The sequence below is a fragment of the Pimephales promelas genome, chromosome 1, assembly GCF_988280905.1.
Source record: "Pimephales promelas chromosome 1, fPimPro1.hap1.1, whole genome shotgun sequence".
Classification (NCBI taxonomy): domain Eukaryota; kingdom Metazoa; phylum Chordata; class Actinopteri; order Cypriniformes; family Leuciscidae; genus Pimephales; species Pimephales promelas.
This window is the reverse complement of record NC_142769.1, coordinates 22,053,104-22,068,149: the sequence shown is the minus strand read 5'-3', so window position 1 is coordinate 22,068,149 and position 15,046 is coordinate 22,053,104. Positions and strand designations below refer to the sequence as shown.

At 37.5% G+C, this 15,046-nt stretch overlaps 1 protein-coding gene across 6 annotated transcripts in view; it reads right to left on the bottom strand.

Annotated features, from left to right (window-relative positions):
* Window positions 1–15,046, bottom strand: part of tp53bp1 (tumor protein p53 binding protein, 1) — a 32,384-nt gene that overhangs the window by 1,404 nt on the left and 15,934 nt on the right. For 4 of the 6 annotated variants that reach the window (XM_039654322.2, XM_039654324.2, XM_039654323.2 and 1 more), the window contains 12 exons: window positions 9,575–9,866; window positions 9,413–9,472; window positions 9,072–9,221; window positions 8,225–8,445; window positions 7,810–7,956; window positions 7,138–7,526; window positions 5,871–6,062; window positions 4,035–4,217; window positions 3,287–3,475; window positions 1,594–1,688; window positions 1,315–1,511; window positions 248–384 (listed from right to left, as the gene is read on the bottom strand). In XM_039654322.2, coding sequence (XP_039510256.2) covers window positions 248–384; window positions 1,315–1,511; window positions 1,594–1,688; window positions 3,287–3,475; window positions 4,035–4,217; window positions 5,871–6,062; window positions 7,138–7,526; window positions 7,810–7,956; window positions 8,225–8,445; window positions 9,072–9,221; window positions 9,413–9,472; window positions 9,575–9,866 — 2,252 coding nt within the window. The remainder of the gene's footprint in view (window positions 1–247; window positions 385–1,314; window positions 1,512–1,593; window positions 1,689–3,286; window positions 3,476–4,034; window positions 4,218–5,870; window positions 6,063–7,137; window positions 7,527–7,809; window positions 7,957–8,224; window positions 8,446–9,071; window positions 9,222–9,412; window positions 9,473–9,574; window positions 9,867–15,046) is intronic. The other 2 variants (XM_039654325.2, XM_039654327.2) reach the window with 1 other exon arrangement.

The window sequence follows — 15,046 nt, the reverse complement described above, 5'->3', positions numbered from 1 at the left end:
AACCTTGTCCTGAATCACTATGATACGCCTATATTAAGTGTTTCTATTCGGACTATTTTAGACCCGGCGGGACGTCAAATGCTGCCGAGTAGCCCAGTACCTGCGTGACTCATCATATACATGAACAAAAAGTAGCTCCAGCTACAATGTTTCCTTCCACAAGACACATGCAGTGCCAGAAGTTACAAAGTGTACCTTTAAAGCTACATCTACATTTTGCTAAAGAGCTAAAGGTACTGTTACCCACCAGGAATGTCTTCATTTTCTTTATGGTGATGAACTTTTTCTGCACCACCCATGGAAAGCAAAGAGGTCCACAAATCCACACGATCTTCTGAAATCAGCATCACCTTCAGTGCTTTAAAAGGGTTCCCACGAGGATGCCTGAGGACAGGGAACACAAGAAAACAATCACAAAAGAAAATTCAAGCACCAGGCTTTAAGGCAGCCATGAAAAAAACAAAAAAACAAATGTATTCAACAACAAATTATGTATGTGCCTTTCTCAAACTCAAAGCAAATTATACAATTATATATTCAGATCAATACAGAGAAATAAACAAGTCCAATAATCCCTTTAAGTGTGTTTAAAAGATTTTAAAGCTTAGAGTTAATTAAGAGTAGTGGTTTGAAATGTAATTATAACACCATTTTTCAAAAAGCGGTTCAGTCTGAATTCGATTCGATTTTCAGTACATTTTTTCCTATCGTTTAGGACATGACAGTTTAGTCATACACAAAGGGCAGTATTGTCTACAGCCGTGTAGGAATTAACTTATTTACATTACTGGATGGTGACAGTAAATGCATGAGCAGTTCAAAAACATTAATAAGAAATGTGTGAAATACAGTACTGACTTGATTCAGTTTTAAGAAATTTCTAGTTTTCAGTGCTCTCTTTACAATAAGTTACAGGTGTCTTGGCATTATTCTCTTACTGGTAGACAAGTCCTTGAATGGTCTTATCTCTGGATATCCTGAATGAGTATCAAAGAACGCTGAAATACACTAGTTAAAAGCTAGAATAATTCTGAGGTCTAGATTAAAACAACGAGAAGATTGTGCATTTGCTGTAGCTCCCTAACTTTGGAATAGCTTGCCTAATTATATCAGACCAGCTACTAGAGTTTATGAGTTTAAAATCAAACCTTAAAACATGTTTTATGGCTTTTAACCAATGACTAGCAGTTTATGCGATTTATTGCTCTCAGTATCGTATAGTTATGTAAAGCACATTGGTCAAAATGTGTTGTTTTAATTGTGCTATATAAATAAAGTGGCTGACTGTCTCATCCAAACGAGACAAGCTCTTACCACTCCACAATGCATCCCTCTGGCCCCAGACCAGCAGGAAGTAGGTAGTTCCTGTAGTTGAGCAGCTTTTTCTCCTGGCAGCAGTCCCTCACCCACATCTGAGACACACAGGGAACTCCACCTGCCACACACAGCAGGTACTTCCTGGTCCGACAGTGCTGGTCGGCAATCAGCAAGCTCTGATAGGCTGCTTTACACTGACAATGCAGGAAACACACATACATAAAGCATGCAACTCTTGCAGGAGAGAGAGGAGTTGTCTGAAATATACGAGCTCACCTGTTCTTCATTAAAGTCGAGCAGGATCATTCCTCCTCCCGCCTCCAGCTGTCTCACTGTATAGAGCTTGTTATATGCGGCTCTCAGCACACAGTCTAACAAGTGACAAAATAATACAAAACAAAAGGTTCTGGACCATGTATACAGTATATATGTAAGCAACAAGGTACGAGACGCTGTGCTGTATCGTGAATAAGTCACGGCTGAAGGGAGTTAGTAGGCACAACGCAAACAAAGCTGTGATTTATTCACGATACAACACTAGCCTTGAGTATACAAGCTTTTATAAAGCAGTTACCACACAATACAAATATTAAAGCCAAAAAATATGCATCAATGCAACTTTCATGAAGTAAAATCAATAAAAGCCTTTCTTCCGCTGGAAAAAAAAATAGTCCCTGACCATGAACAACAGAAGTTACATTATTATGCCGTTAGATGGCAGCAAAGACTGACATCTTTAAAGAGACATGCTCTTTATGAGGGAGTCAGTCAGTAGAGAAGACTTTTATATCGAAAGGATTGATATTTGTTGTGAACACGGAGGAGCAAGATGCAACTGACAAATGCTTTGACTAGTGCTGTCAGTCAGGGCACAGGAAAACCCATTAACTGTTAAAAGGACAATATATCACAGTGGACATCAAACAGATTTCTTATTAAGAACATAGGATTGACCTGAATGAAAATGCTATCTAAAATGCAGCTTTGGAGCTCAAGAAACATTTATGCTGCTTAATATTTTTATGGAAACTGCGATATATATATTTTTTCTGGATTCTTTGATGAATAGAAAGTTCAAAAGAGCAGCATTTGTTTGAAATAGAAATATTTTGTAACATTATAAAATTATTTATAATTTTGATCAATTTATACCCGCTGAATAAAAGTATAAATGTCTTTCCAAAAAAAAAAAAATCTTTTTGCAATGCCTTCAGCAATGCCTTAAAATTATTAGCAAATTAGCTACGTTTACATGAACATGTCTTGTTCATTGATGAATCCGAACATAGTGTTAACATGAATGCTAAATAAAAATCAGGATGATATGTGCGTTTTCCACAAGTTTTAAATCGGATTAAATTTTTTGACATGCTTCGACACTGCACTAATACAATTTCACATCATCCTTTTCTGTTTTAAAAAATCAAAATAGTAACAATAATAGCACATTAAGCTCTGTGCCATGACACTTAAATCCAATAAAACTAACAAATGCCCCATCTTACAAGATGAGAGTCCGAAGCAAGGAATGCTGGGAAAACATTCATCTGCAGCACCTCACACTTCATTTATGTCAACAGTCATTTATGACACTATATTTAACAACAACAGCTCGTTCCGTGCGCCATACGTCATACTGGCATTTCTACGTCATTGTACATGCGCAGTACTTTCCAGTTTCGGTTTCCAATCCGATCAAGTGTTTACATGTCCTATCGAACAGATTAGAAAAGGTTTAAACCAACCCTTTACAATCCAAATGAAATTTGGCTAATTCGTTTCGATTGACGTGGTTATTCCGGCTGCGCTACTAGTCCGATTACAATCGGATTATTAGGGTTCATGTAAACGCAGCTACTACTTCATGCTGTATGATGCTTAATTTTATATCACCAGCAAAATAACAGAGCCTTATAAACAATGAACCCTCAACACATGTGGTCTTTATTTATGCGGTCTAACCCCTCACCTTCATCCTCATTGCTGGTCTGGTGGTCGGAGTCTCTGTCGTTTTCAGAGGATGCCGTCAGCATGAAGACAAATCCCATGAAGAGAGTGGAGTTTTCAGGCAGAGGTCCATGTGTTGCCACCAGGTCATTGGGGTCAGGGGGCAGGTCTACGCCACTCCCAGATGTGTTACAAGCAGCAAGACGCTGCCCTGTTGAAAACACAAAAAATTAGAAACAATGAAAACACTACTTTGAACCTAACTGTTGAGACTGGGTGTTTAACAAAGAGCCCATAACGGATAACAAACTGTGAGGAATTAAAAACAAACACCACTCCCATCTACCCTGCTGAGTGCTCACCAACACAAAAGTCAAAATACATCTTATGCCACATACCAGTTGCCGTTTAGAGCTGGAGATCTGCACTCCATTAAACATCAAAAGCAGTATTTGATCACATCTCCATGTGGTTTATCAGACGTTTTATATTGTAAAACCAGACGGTTACATTCAAGAACGAGAACACTGAGGAAAAAAGCCACTCATTTGGTTTTTCATTTTCATATGTTTTGAGTTCATTTAAAAATACATTTTACAACATAATTTCATAGACATTAAAATGAATAAAATGATGCAAAAACCCATAACAGTAAAATACCAAATTAGGCAATAAAATCAGGCACATAATAAAACATTCTGCTAAAATAGAACAAATGCTTTGCTCCATATTGTTGAATTAATAAAGTCTGTCTGCAAGGGGCATCGTACCCACTGTGGCCCCTCCCCCCCTGCGTCCTCTCTTCGCAGGAGTCCTTTCGTCCTCTGTGCCACTGATGAGCTTTCGTTTCCCAGAAGGCCCTGGGTTTCTCGGGCTGTGGCTGGAGCTGCGGGTAGGTGTCCCTGCTCCACTTGAGTTCATTCTGCGTCTCCGCTTTCCTTCTACCAGGTTATCTGAGGACAAAATGACACCAAATCCCAAATAACGCCAAATGAAACAAAACTGGTGCGCTTTCAGATTGTCCTGCTAGTAAATTACAAGAATTTCATTATACGGTAACACTTTACAATAAGGTTTTTTAGTTAACATTAGTCAATGTATTAAATAACAATGAGCAAAACAGTTGTTACAGTATGTATTAATCTTTGTTAATGTTAGTTAATAAAAATAGAGCTGTTCATTGTTTGTTCATGTTAGTTAACAGTGCATTAACTAATATTAACAAATACAACCTTTGATTTTAATAACGTATTAGTTAATATTAATTTCAACATTTACTAAGATTAATAAATGCTGAAGAAGTATTGTTCATTCTTAGTTCATGTTAAGGGACCGTTCGGTATTTATGGAAAGGTCCACCGGAGGAAAATAGGGGAGGGTCATGTCTTTTTATTCTTTGATGAGGGGAGGGTCATCCAACTTTTTTTAGTCTATATGGGAGGGTCACCCAACTTTTGTATTCATCAAAACAGGTAAATTTCAAAGTGGCTTGTTTGGTGCATATTTTTTCCATGTAGCTCTCTCGGTCTCGGCCCCCGGGCCATCGCTGTCAGATGGGTCTGACCCAACAAAAATCCGTGTCACTGTTTGACAGTCCGCGCGCGCTTCAGTACCCGCCCCGAAAAAGTGCATTAGAACAGAACGGCAAAGAAATGTTTACCCGACCAAGCTTTAAAGCACGAGCAAATAATGAACTTTTGTTATTGTGAATAAGTGCATTGTCCTGTGATGTGTGATGTGAATGTACGTCGAGTGTATTGGGACTGAGGCGCCCGAACTGCAGCTGATATAATGTGCGCTGTAGTACGATACAACCATATTTTAGTTTCCATTCTTATTGCGTTTCCAGAACAGTGTTAGTGAGTACATCTGAGCTGTAGGCTTGAATTCGTGAGGTGTGTGCGCTGTGCGGTTGAATGAGCCGGTTTGTCAATCTATCTGAATTTTGATCAATCAGGAGCTGATGAAATCCACAGAAGAAAGACGAAAATGGCCGTGAATTTGGACTATTGAAAGGGAAGCATACTACTTTATTATGATTTTAGTATCATAATGATTAATAAATGCATGCACAATTATCAGTGAACTTGATAAATGTTGCAGATATGTTTTACTATGCACAAAATGCCTTTCAACCTGAGCGCAAAATTGCATGTTACATAAACGCGTCACCACTGCATCAGCACCGAAAACATGATTTAAAAAAAAAAAAAAAAAAAACTCAAATCAAAACTCGTGATACGAACCGAATTGTAGGTTTGGTCTATCGTTACAGCCCTAGTAAGATGAGAAAGCAGGAGTTTAGTCGTTTATCATGGCTATCTGAACATCTTTGTCAAGCGCAAACCAGTACAGAAGTAATCAATAAATTATCGGGGAAGGTCATGTGTTTTTTCACAATCCTTTTGGAGGGTCATAGAAAAAAATATTGCTCTCTAGGGGAGGGTCAAGTCTTTTTGACTACAGATCTCAAATCTCCTCTGGTGGCCCCTTAAATAAATAACGAACAGTCCCTAACTAAGGTAGTTAACTAATGAACCTTATTGTAAAGTGTTATCTATTATACTATCTTAGATGTTTGTGTTCAGAACAGTCTAAAGACTCACCAAGGCTGATATCAGATGCCATGGTTTGGGGTGTAGATGGTTCATAGGGGCCCAGTCCATACTGCTCCCTCAGGCGGCTGCCTTGCTCCATGCTGAGGATCACAGATGTTCTGCTGTACCACTTACTCTGACCATCTTTCTCCACACAGTAAAGGAACTCAGAGTCTTGAGTCTTATGACCTTTCACTAAACCTGATCACCAGAGACACAGAGCAGCACACAAAAATAAAGATTATTAAGAAGACGTGTGAATCTTCACCATTACAAATCAGAGCGCAGAGATTTGATTTTAAAGCAATTCATAATGCATGAAAATGCATTTTTCTCCCCCCCCGCATCAATTTAAGCCGCATCAATTTAAACATTCAACCACACATTCTGGCACTCGGAAAGCCAGTTAAACGCGCAAATACTAAATTGTGTTCATCTACATGCCTGTCTTTCGGGATTAAACAGAGCTAGTTGTGTCTCAAATGTACATAAACCGTCGAGAAAGACACTGCATGTGTATTAGTGTACTGGATCTGTGCATTAGGTCTTAAAGTGACAGCAGCCTAATAGTCCTGCTGCCGTTTTTAATGTCAATTAAACGAAACAAAAAAATAATAAAAAAATATTCACCTCTGCTATTGACTGAATAACTTTTGACTTTAATAAAGATTCATCTATATTAAATTTATACAGTGAAGACTATGCAGCTGTATTTTACATTTGATTATTTAAATACTGTACCTGAAAACTACTGTTAGACCCATATTTCATAAAAATGTAGTATATGAATTAGAGCCAGACCGATATATCGGCAGACCGATATTATCGGCCGATATTAGGCATTTTCCAAACTATCGGTATCGGCAGTTATGATGGCCAATAAATGAATATTTCAAAAATAAAATAAAAACGGACGAAACACGCTTGAACCATGTCATGAGTGTTGGAGTTGTATAGTTTGTCCACCAGAGGGCACTCTACACCGTTCGTGTTGGCAACACTCGTTGAGTTGGTCATTGCTTGAATAACAATTAAAAGAACATCCCCATCAGTTCTCTTAACTCAAATAAGCATGACAAAATTTGTGACTATCATGTCCAGTTTAAAAAAATAAATAAATAAAAAAATATCGGCTGATATATCGGAATTTCGGATTTTAAAACCCCAAAATATTTGTATCGGTATCGGCCTTCAAAATCCTTTATCGGTCGGGCTCTAATATGAATACATAATGGTATAAATGTAATGGTTCATCATAATTTTTAGTCCTGCTTACCGATATTGAAGTACTCCTCTTCTGTCAAGGCAGTGACCTCCGTCTCCAGAGGAATGGGGTCGCAGAGCAAGATGTCCTTTCCTTGTACTTCACACTCCTGGTTGTCATCGAATAGAAGGCGGAAATGGTTCTCTCCCAGGTCTCGAGTGATACTCCCAGAATAGAAATAAGAGTTGGATGACCACTTGGCCAGCACACGCAACCCAACAAAACTGCTGGACCCAGTGCTGTTGTCCGGGGATGTGGTGTTGAGAGAATCAGAGTGGCTCGTAGCACTGGGCTCTACTGGGCTGCCCGGCGCTTGGGCATGTCTTTGGGCAAAGGGCTCCTCTTCTGAAGAAGATGCACCCTGGCCATGGGCACCACCTCTCTGCCCTGTCCTGCCACCTCTGAGAGTCAGTGTTAGCAGGGGATGGAGAGAGCAATAAAAAGAGAAATTTGTGACAACATGAGTATCACAACACCCATTAGATATGTAAACTCGAGCGCATGTCCATTATCTACAAAGGAAGAGCTAAGTTAATACTACTATCTAAGACATTTGAGGGGGAAAAGAGCAAGTCATGCAAGATGATTAAAAACAGTGGTTTTATAAGGAGGCTTTACATTAGTGGCTAACTGTTGGTACAAACAGTGTCTTGGACCCTGGCAGCCTACCCAGGAGCACCTCACCTGGACAGCGGGCCGCGGGAAGGAGGCCTTCCTCGCCGGGCACGGCCACGGGGGCTCAGCTGGGTGGTGACCCGAGACCCCCGTGCATCTGTCACCTCTGACCCCACCACCACAATGTGTGTCCTCGGCTGCTGCCGCCCGCCCCACCTGGGGTTCAAACACACACAAGGAGAGGATGCGCTCAGCTGAAACGCCCTCAACCAAATGTGTATGGGAGCAGCAGCCACGAGGGGGTACTAAAATCATACCGTGTCTGTCTAATAACAAGAAGGTGTGAACATGCTTGAAGGAAACATTGTGACGATCACATGCATGCAAGACATTCAAAGCAACTACTGCCCTACAAGTGTGATCGTTTCGGAGACTGGTGTGTTAACCGCAGAGTGTTAGTAAAGGAAACAGAACAACTTCTTACCGGCCAGATTTGGCCCCTCGGCTGGCGGGCATGAGGAAATCTGGCATTCTGATGGGGCCCAAGCCCCCGCTGCTTATCCCACTGGAGCTGTGGTGTGATGGGGCCTTTGAGGAGAGTGAACTGACATCAGCCAGGTCTCCTGATGTCATTGAGCTTCCTGTGCGGGATGGGGAGATGTCATTATCTATGACGCAGCGGTCCACCACGGGTTCCTCTGACTCCTTGGAGAAAACATACAGTAAAGAAGTTTGTTTAACAGCTAATCTGTCCTTAAAGGAATACTTCACCTCTGGAAAGATGAATGTGTATTTAAAATGGGTCATTTATGTAGAAGAAATGTGAAATTATTTTTGAATTTGGAGCTTTCTAGACTGAGAACATTTATTTTTGGCTTATGTGGATGAAAGACAACAACTCCAAGAATGCACTTGCTTTGCTGCTCTAGGAGGCCATTCCTACTGGTAACAGAGCGCAGTAGCTAAACAACAAGTCTAGGCGATTAATGAGTCTCCGTGATGAGTCTGCCCGAAAATGTGAGATTCAGCTTTTGAGTTCTACAGTCGCCATTCGTTATGTTTACTGTGGCGAGCATGATGGGTCTCAGGGTTCACCGCAGAAAATTTGTTTGCATCTGTCGTTGCTATGCAACCATGAACCGCACTCACTATGACGATGGTCCCTTGTCGCCTCATGGGTGCTGTCATGTTGAGATCACATGACCAGCCAAATACTACCCAGTAACCTCTGAATTATAAGAAACTATTCCTCATGGAATAAATTAATCATGCCTGAAACTAAATTATTTTCTCTAGGTCAGTTCAGTTTTAACCAAGGCAATGCATCTTACTTGGGAAACCTTGCGGTCAACTTCTCTGCCATCTTCATAGTAGACATCTGTAATGGTGCGAGTGACCGTTGTTCGAACTTCCTGGATGGTGCGAACATGTCTGCGCAATGAGGGACCTGACTGGGTTCTGGTGGGCGTACTGGATTCCCCCTATAAGAGTGAGATCAAACTTGAAGATACAGCTAAAAAGCTAGATCCTTATTTAATAATTAATATTTAATAATACTGGATTTCTTAGAAGCTATGGCAATGTCCAAGGATTGTTTATTTTCCTTTTTAATGCTTAACATGTTTACAAAAAAAAACAAAAAACATTATAACTATTTAGTGAAGACTTTTACCCTTCCGGACAGGTTATGTGGTCCAGACAGATCAAAACTAGTTTGCTGAGACACAGCTTTCTGAAAAAAACGTAAGAGACAAAGGAGAAAAACATTACATATGGCACATATTACAGTGGTTGGTTATTGTAGGATACATTTAATGATAAAGCAGTTTCTTACTTTTCTGGGTGGGCTTGTAGTCGAGCTAATATCCACACTAGTTTGCTGTGACACGGCTCTCTTTCGGACAGGTGTTCGAGGTTTGTCAGAAGTGCTGAGGACCTCTTGTTCCCTGGCAGGGGAGGACAGACCACTGACCAGAGGTTCAGAGTTTGCTCCCGTTCCACCAGGATGCAGAGATACAGCTTCAGTGACTTGGCCAGAGGTTCTGCTGCCCGCTGTCTCTTTGGGGCAGTTTGGAGACAGTCCTGAGTCATTAGTGTTGGTGGGACTGAACAGCTGGCTTGGTTGCCTGTAGGAGAAGTGGAAAGAAAAGCAAGTGAAGGCCAAAGTAAATTTGTTTAGTACAGTGCAAATGACTTTAATCATTTTAATGTTTTACTTAGCGATAGAAAAGAACAACATAATTGACTTTAAGCGACTTGCACAATAATACTTGCACGACTTGGCTGCCCATAATAAAATGATTGCAATTTTTCATGATAAAAAAAAAGCTGTTTGCAGTGCTTGTTAGTAGTAGGGCTGCACAATTTCACCAAAATTATTATATATAAATATGACTATAAAATAATAATAATGATAATATATAAAAAGTATTATTATTACTAAAAAATATGTAATAAAATAAGAAATATTGCTTTTGTAATATTTCACAGTAAAATATAGTTGAGAATTTAAGATCTCACAGAACTGTAAAATAACAATACTGATATTTATGGCTGTCTTCATTTTTTCATTTTCAAATGTTATCATCAAGCTTGCAAGTTTGGGAAGGTGGTTTGTTGTACCCCCTGCAAACCAAACTCTCAAATGCAAAGACAGAGTTTGTGTAGAGCAACTGCAAACCGAGCCGCTCTGAGACACTGAAAACAATGGATCATGATCTCATTGTGTAAAAGAACACAGTGCTGCACTTCACTAAAAAACACAGCACATATATTTATTTATTCCATGGTCTGTCTGAATACTCGATTCTGATTGGCTGGAAGGTGTGCTATAAAACTGTTCAATGCACAGGTATATCCAAGTCATATTATTCACCATTCTATATTAATGCGCTTTCATTGAAGAGCACGCACACACACACAAACGTCACTCGCACACAGAGAGCAAAGATCGCGCTGCAAACATTCAGGAGCACAGAAACAAAATAGTTTCGCATCTGAAAGTGAGGGTTACATCGCTATTCTGAAGTAATTAAACTCATAGCTTTGTTGTTAATAGAGAGAAGCTAGCTGAACAGACGCAAGTACAATATCTCTCTCCCTCTCTCTCTCTAACTAATTCACATAAATGCTATAATTCATTCATTCAAATAAATGTAATCATATGTACTACTTTATCTCTGTGTCTGATTCTGATGAAAATAACATTTTCATTATTCATCAAGTCATTATTACCCTTCCAGTCAAATTTTGCATTGCAAATATCAATAACACCTTTAGGTTGTCAATGCTGGCAAATGATCATGGTATAAGCTCCGCAACACGTCTGACGGTTCTTTGCCTCCACGTCGTGCATTAAAATTGTTGGACTATTCCTTACTTAATTAAATCGCTGCCTTTGCATTAAAAAGGCAATATCATGATTTCAGTTTTACTTCAATTAATGGTGCAGGCTTATACAACATTGTAATGATAATGTTCAAATCAACTGATGGTTTCTTAACAAGAATCTAAGATCACCAGATGAACACAGGCCAAAGACAAAGGACAAAACAAAAAGCATCCCAACCTTGAGCAGTGGAAATAGGTCATGCTCTGTTGCGGCTCTTTACAGCTCTGACCAGGCAGGAGCGCCACTATCAAACCTACTTTAAGTTCCTAAATATATCCAACACCAGGGGAAATCTATTTATAACCTCAACAAAAAATGATTCAAGGTCATTTGGGCCAAAGACTATTCCTATGCAGAGTCTAGAGACTTGAGAAAGGGCTTTATGCTTACACTGTTTAGGAGCACAAAAACCCCTCTAACAGCAGCACAGATCTACTTTTGAGCATCTGATCAACAAATATTACACTTTCACTATTGATCATTTTCATTAAGTAACAAACATTATATAATGCTTTAATACTTGGTAGTATAGGTTGCTAATGAATATTAACAGTACGACTGAATTTTTTGGCTGAAACAGGGATGAAAACTATCAAGAGTGACAAATTAGCAGAGAAAAAAAATTGGGAGAAATAGTTGAGAAAAATTTTAAATGGAGGCCTTAAATTATGATTTATTGTCCATTTTAGCATGAGGCCACAATGGCATTACATTATATAGCTCAATATTACTATACTAATAATTAGTGTGAATGCTTCAAGCATTCACACTCTTGAAATCCAAATCTTTCTTATTATTATTATTCCGTATTCTTCCGTACGTTTTTCGGTCGCTTTCTTCTTCCTCTCTACTTTGTGCTACAAAAACCATTCAAGTATCAAAATGTGCAGCTTTTCAAGGACATGTGTGCTATTACTTTTCTTTTTTATAACCTTTATAATTTTTAAATTATTAAACTTTTTGTGCATATTTTTTAACATGGAAGTCAATGGAGAATTCTTCAAATTCTGTTTTATGCTCCGTCTGCTTTCAAAGCCTACAACTTCTGCATACTTTCAGCTATTTCTGTCATTTCAACTTTAAAATGTTGAGAAATTTGTAAGCTATTAAAGTTGTATTCAACTTTTTGATATCTATTATACTTTTTTCACAATCTCTACTTTAGTCTCATGATGTTTTTCAACCCGTTTCTGAAATTATAATGGGAGTGAATGAGAGAGACTGTTCAGAGCTAGAGCACGTGCTAGAGTGAGCCAGCTTGAAACCTAATGCTAAAAAATAATTTTTAAATCGCTGGCCTGGCCACAATTTTCACTCTTTGGGCATAAAATTATACTTGAAACGTAGGTATTTTTGTTGTGGTTCCTCTCATGTGTTTAGTAAATCCCTGGGACTTATAGTTTTTTCACTGTGTCCTTCCAAAGGACAAGAGTGACAGACATTCCTCCATTGGCAGCAATTATAAATTTAGGTCAAACTTTTGTGATCAGAGCAATACAAACCAGTTTTTTAACTTGCCAAAGTGGTCCCTTTTTTTAACTCTATCCACAAAAAAAATACATCACATCGTTCACAAAGGCCTTGTCTCGCTCACGGTCAGGTCATTTCGCCAATACAACCTATAGTTTTGTCTCTATTGAGGTTTGTTCGAGGCCAAGTATCAGCAATTTTGGCCTCTGTCTAAATAGGAAAGCTGATTGCACAGGTGATGCTGATTAGCAAAGATCAAAGGGAGACACACATAACTGGTCCTGTGTTCTGATTGGTGGACAGTCACTCAGCTCTTTTCTGAAGGATACTACAAGTTTTTGTTGCATTTATGCCTCTACTTCTCCTGTTCTCCCTCTCTCTTCCCTCCTCTTCTCCTCCTCCAATCCTCTACTCCTCCTGTCCTCCTATTCTACCCTCCTTTCATAATCTCTTCTCCTTTCTACTCTTCCTTTTATCCTCTTCTATCCATCTGCCTGTCTTAACTATTTGACTTTCTGTGTCCAAATGATCTATCTATCTATGTATAGACTATGTATGTATCTATCTGTCTATCTATCTATCTATCTATCTATCTATCTATCTATCTATCTATCTATCTATCTATCTATCTATCTATCTATCTATCTATCTATCTAACTAATCCATCTATATTTCTAACTAATCTATCTTTCTTTCTTTCTAGATAATCTATCTTTCTTTCTAACTATACTATCTTTCTTTCTAAATAATCTTTTCTTTCTTTCTAACTATACTATCTGTCTTTCTTTGTAACCAATATATCTTTCCTTCTTTCTTTCTAACTAATCCTTTCTTTATTTCTAACTAATCCTTTCTTTCTTTTTTCATCCTTTCAAATCCATCTTTCTTTCTAACTAATTCTTTCTTTCTTTCTTTCTTTCTTTTAAATTCATATTTCTTTCTTACTAATCATTGCTTTCTTTCTTTCTTTCATCTATCTATCATCTATTTTTCTTTCTTTCTTTCTTTTTTCTTTATTTCTAATAATCTATCTATCTATCTATCTATCTATCTATCTATCTATCTATCTATCTATCTATCTATCTATCTATCTATCTATCTATCTATCTATCTATCTATCTATCTTTCTTTCTTTCTTTCTTTCTTTCTTTCTACCTAATCTTTCTTTCTTTCTTTCTTTCTTTCTTTCTTTCAAATTCATATTTCTTTCTTACTAATCCTTTCTTTCTTTCTTTCTTTCAAATCCATATTTCTTTCTAACTAATCTTTCTTTCTTTTTATCTTTCTTTCTTTCTTTCTTTTTCTTTATTTTGAATAATCTATCTATCTATCTATCTATCTATCTATCTATCTATCTTTCTTTCTACCTAATCCATCTTTCTTTCTTCCTTTCTACCTAATCCTTCTTTCTTTCTTTCTTTCTTTCTTTCTTTCTTTCTTTCTTTCTTTCTTTCTTTCTTTCTTTCTTTCTTTCTTTCTACCTAATCCATCTTTCTTTCTTTCTTTCTTTCTTTCTTTCTTTCTTTCTTTCTTTCTAATAATCCATCCATCCATCTATCCATCTATCTATCTATCTATCTATCTATCTATCTATCTATCTATCTATCTATCTATCTATCTATCTATCTATCTATCTATCTATCTATCAAATCCATCTTTCTTTCTAACTAACTAATCCTTTCTTTCTCACTAATTCTTTCTTTCTTTCTTTTAAATCCATCTTTCTTTCTAACTAATTCTTTCTTTCTTTCTAATCCATATTTCTTTCTTTCTTTCTTTCTTTCTTTCTAACTAACTAATCCTTTCTTTCTTTCTCTCTCACTAATCCTTTCTTTCTCACTAATCCTTTCTTTCTTTCTTTCTTTCTTTTAAATCCATTTTTCTTTCTAACTAATTCTTTTCTTTCTTTCTTTCTTTCTTTCTTTCTTTCTTTCTTTCTTTCTTTCTTTCTTTCTTTCTTTCTTTCTTTCTACCTACCCCCTGTCTTTCTCTACCTTTCTTTTTTGTACTCCTTTACTTCTCTACCTCTGTCTCTTTCTCTACCCCTATATTTCTTTACCTCTGTGTCTACATCTCTACCTCTCTTTACCTCTCTAAGTAAACTTGTAGTTTTCTACAATTTTTGGATCTTGTTTTGCATTTCAGCTTATTAAATGCATTTGAATTAAGCTTTTTTTTCTTTTTTGCTCTGTTTTGCTGTTGTTTGAACTGCAATATTTTTTTTTTTTAAGCATTTCAGTTCAGCTTTTGAAGCATTCACACGCATATTCCGCAGGAAATGCAATTTTTCTAGTTGATTATTATTATTATCATACTGTTTTATTTTAATTAATTATAACCATTAAACTAATTAATCAAACATATTACTACAATAATACTGCTGTAAAATAAATTCACCGTTTAATATATACAGAATTATTATTTTACGGAACAGTAAAAAAAATA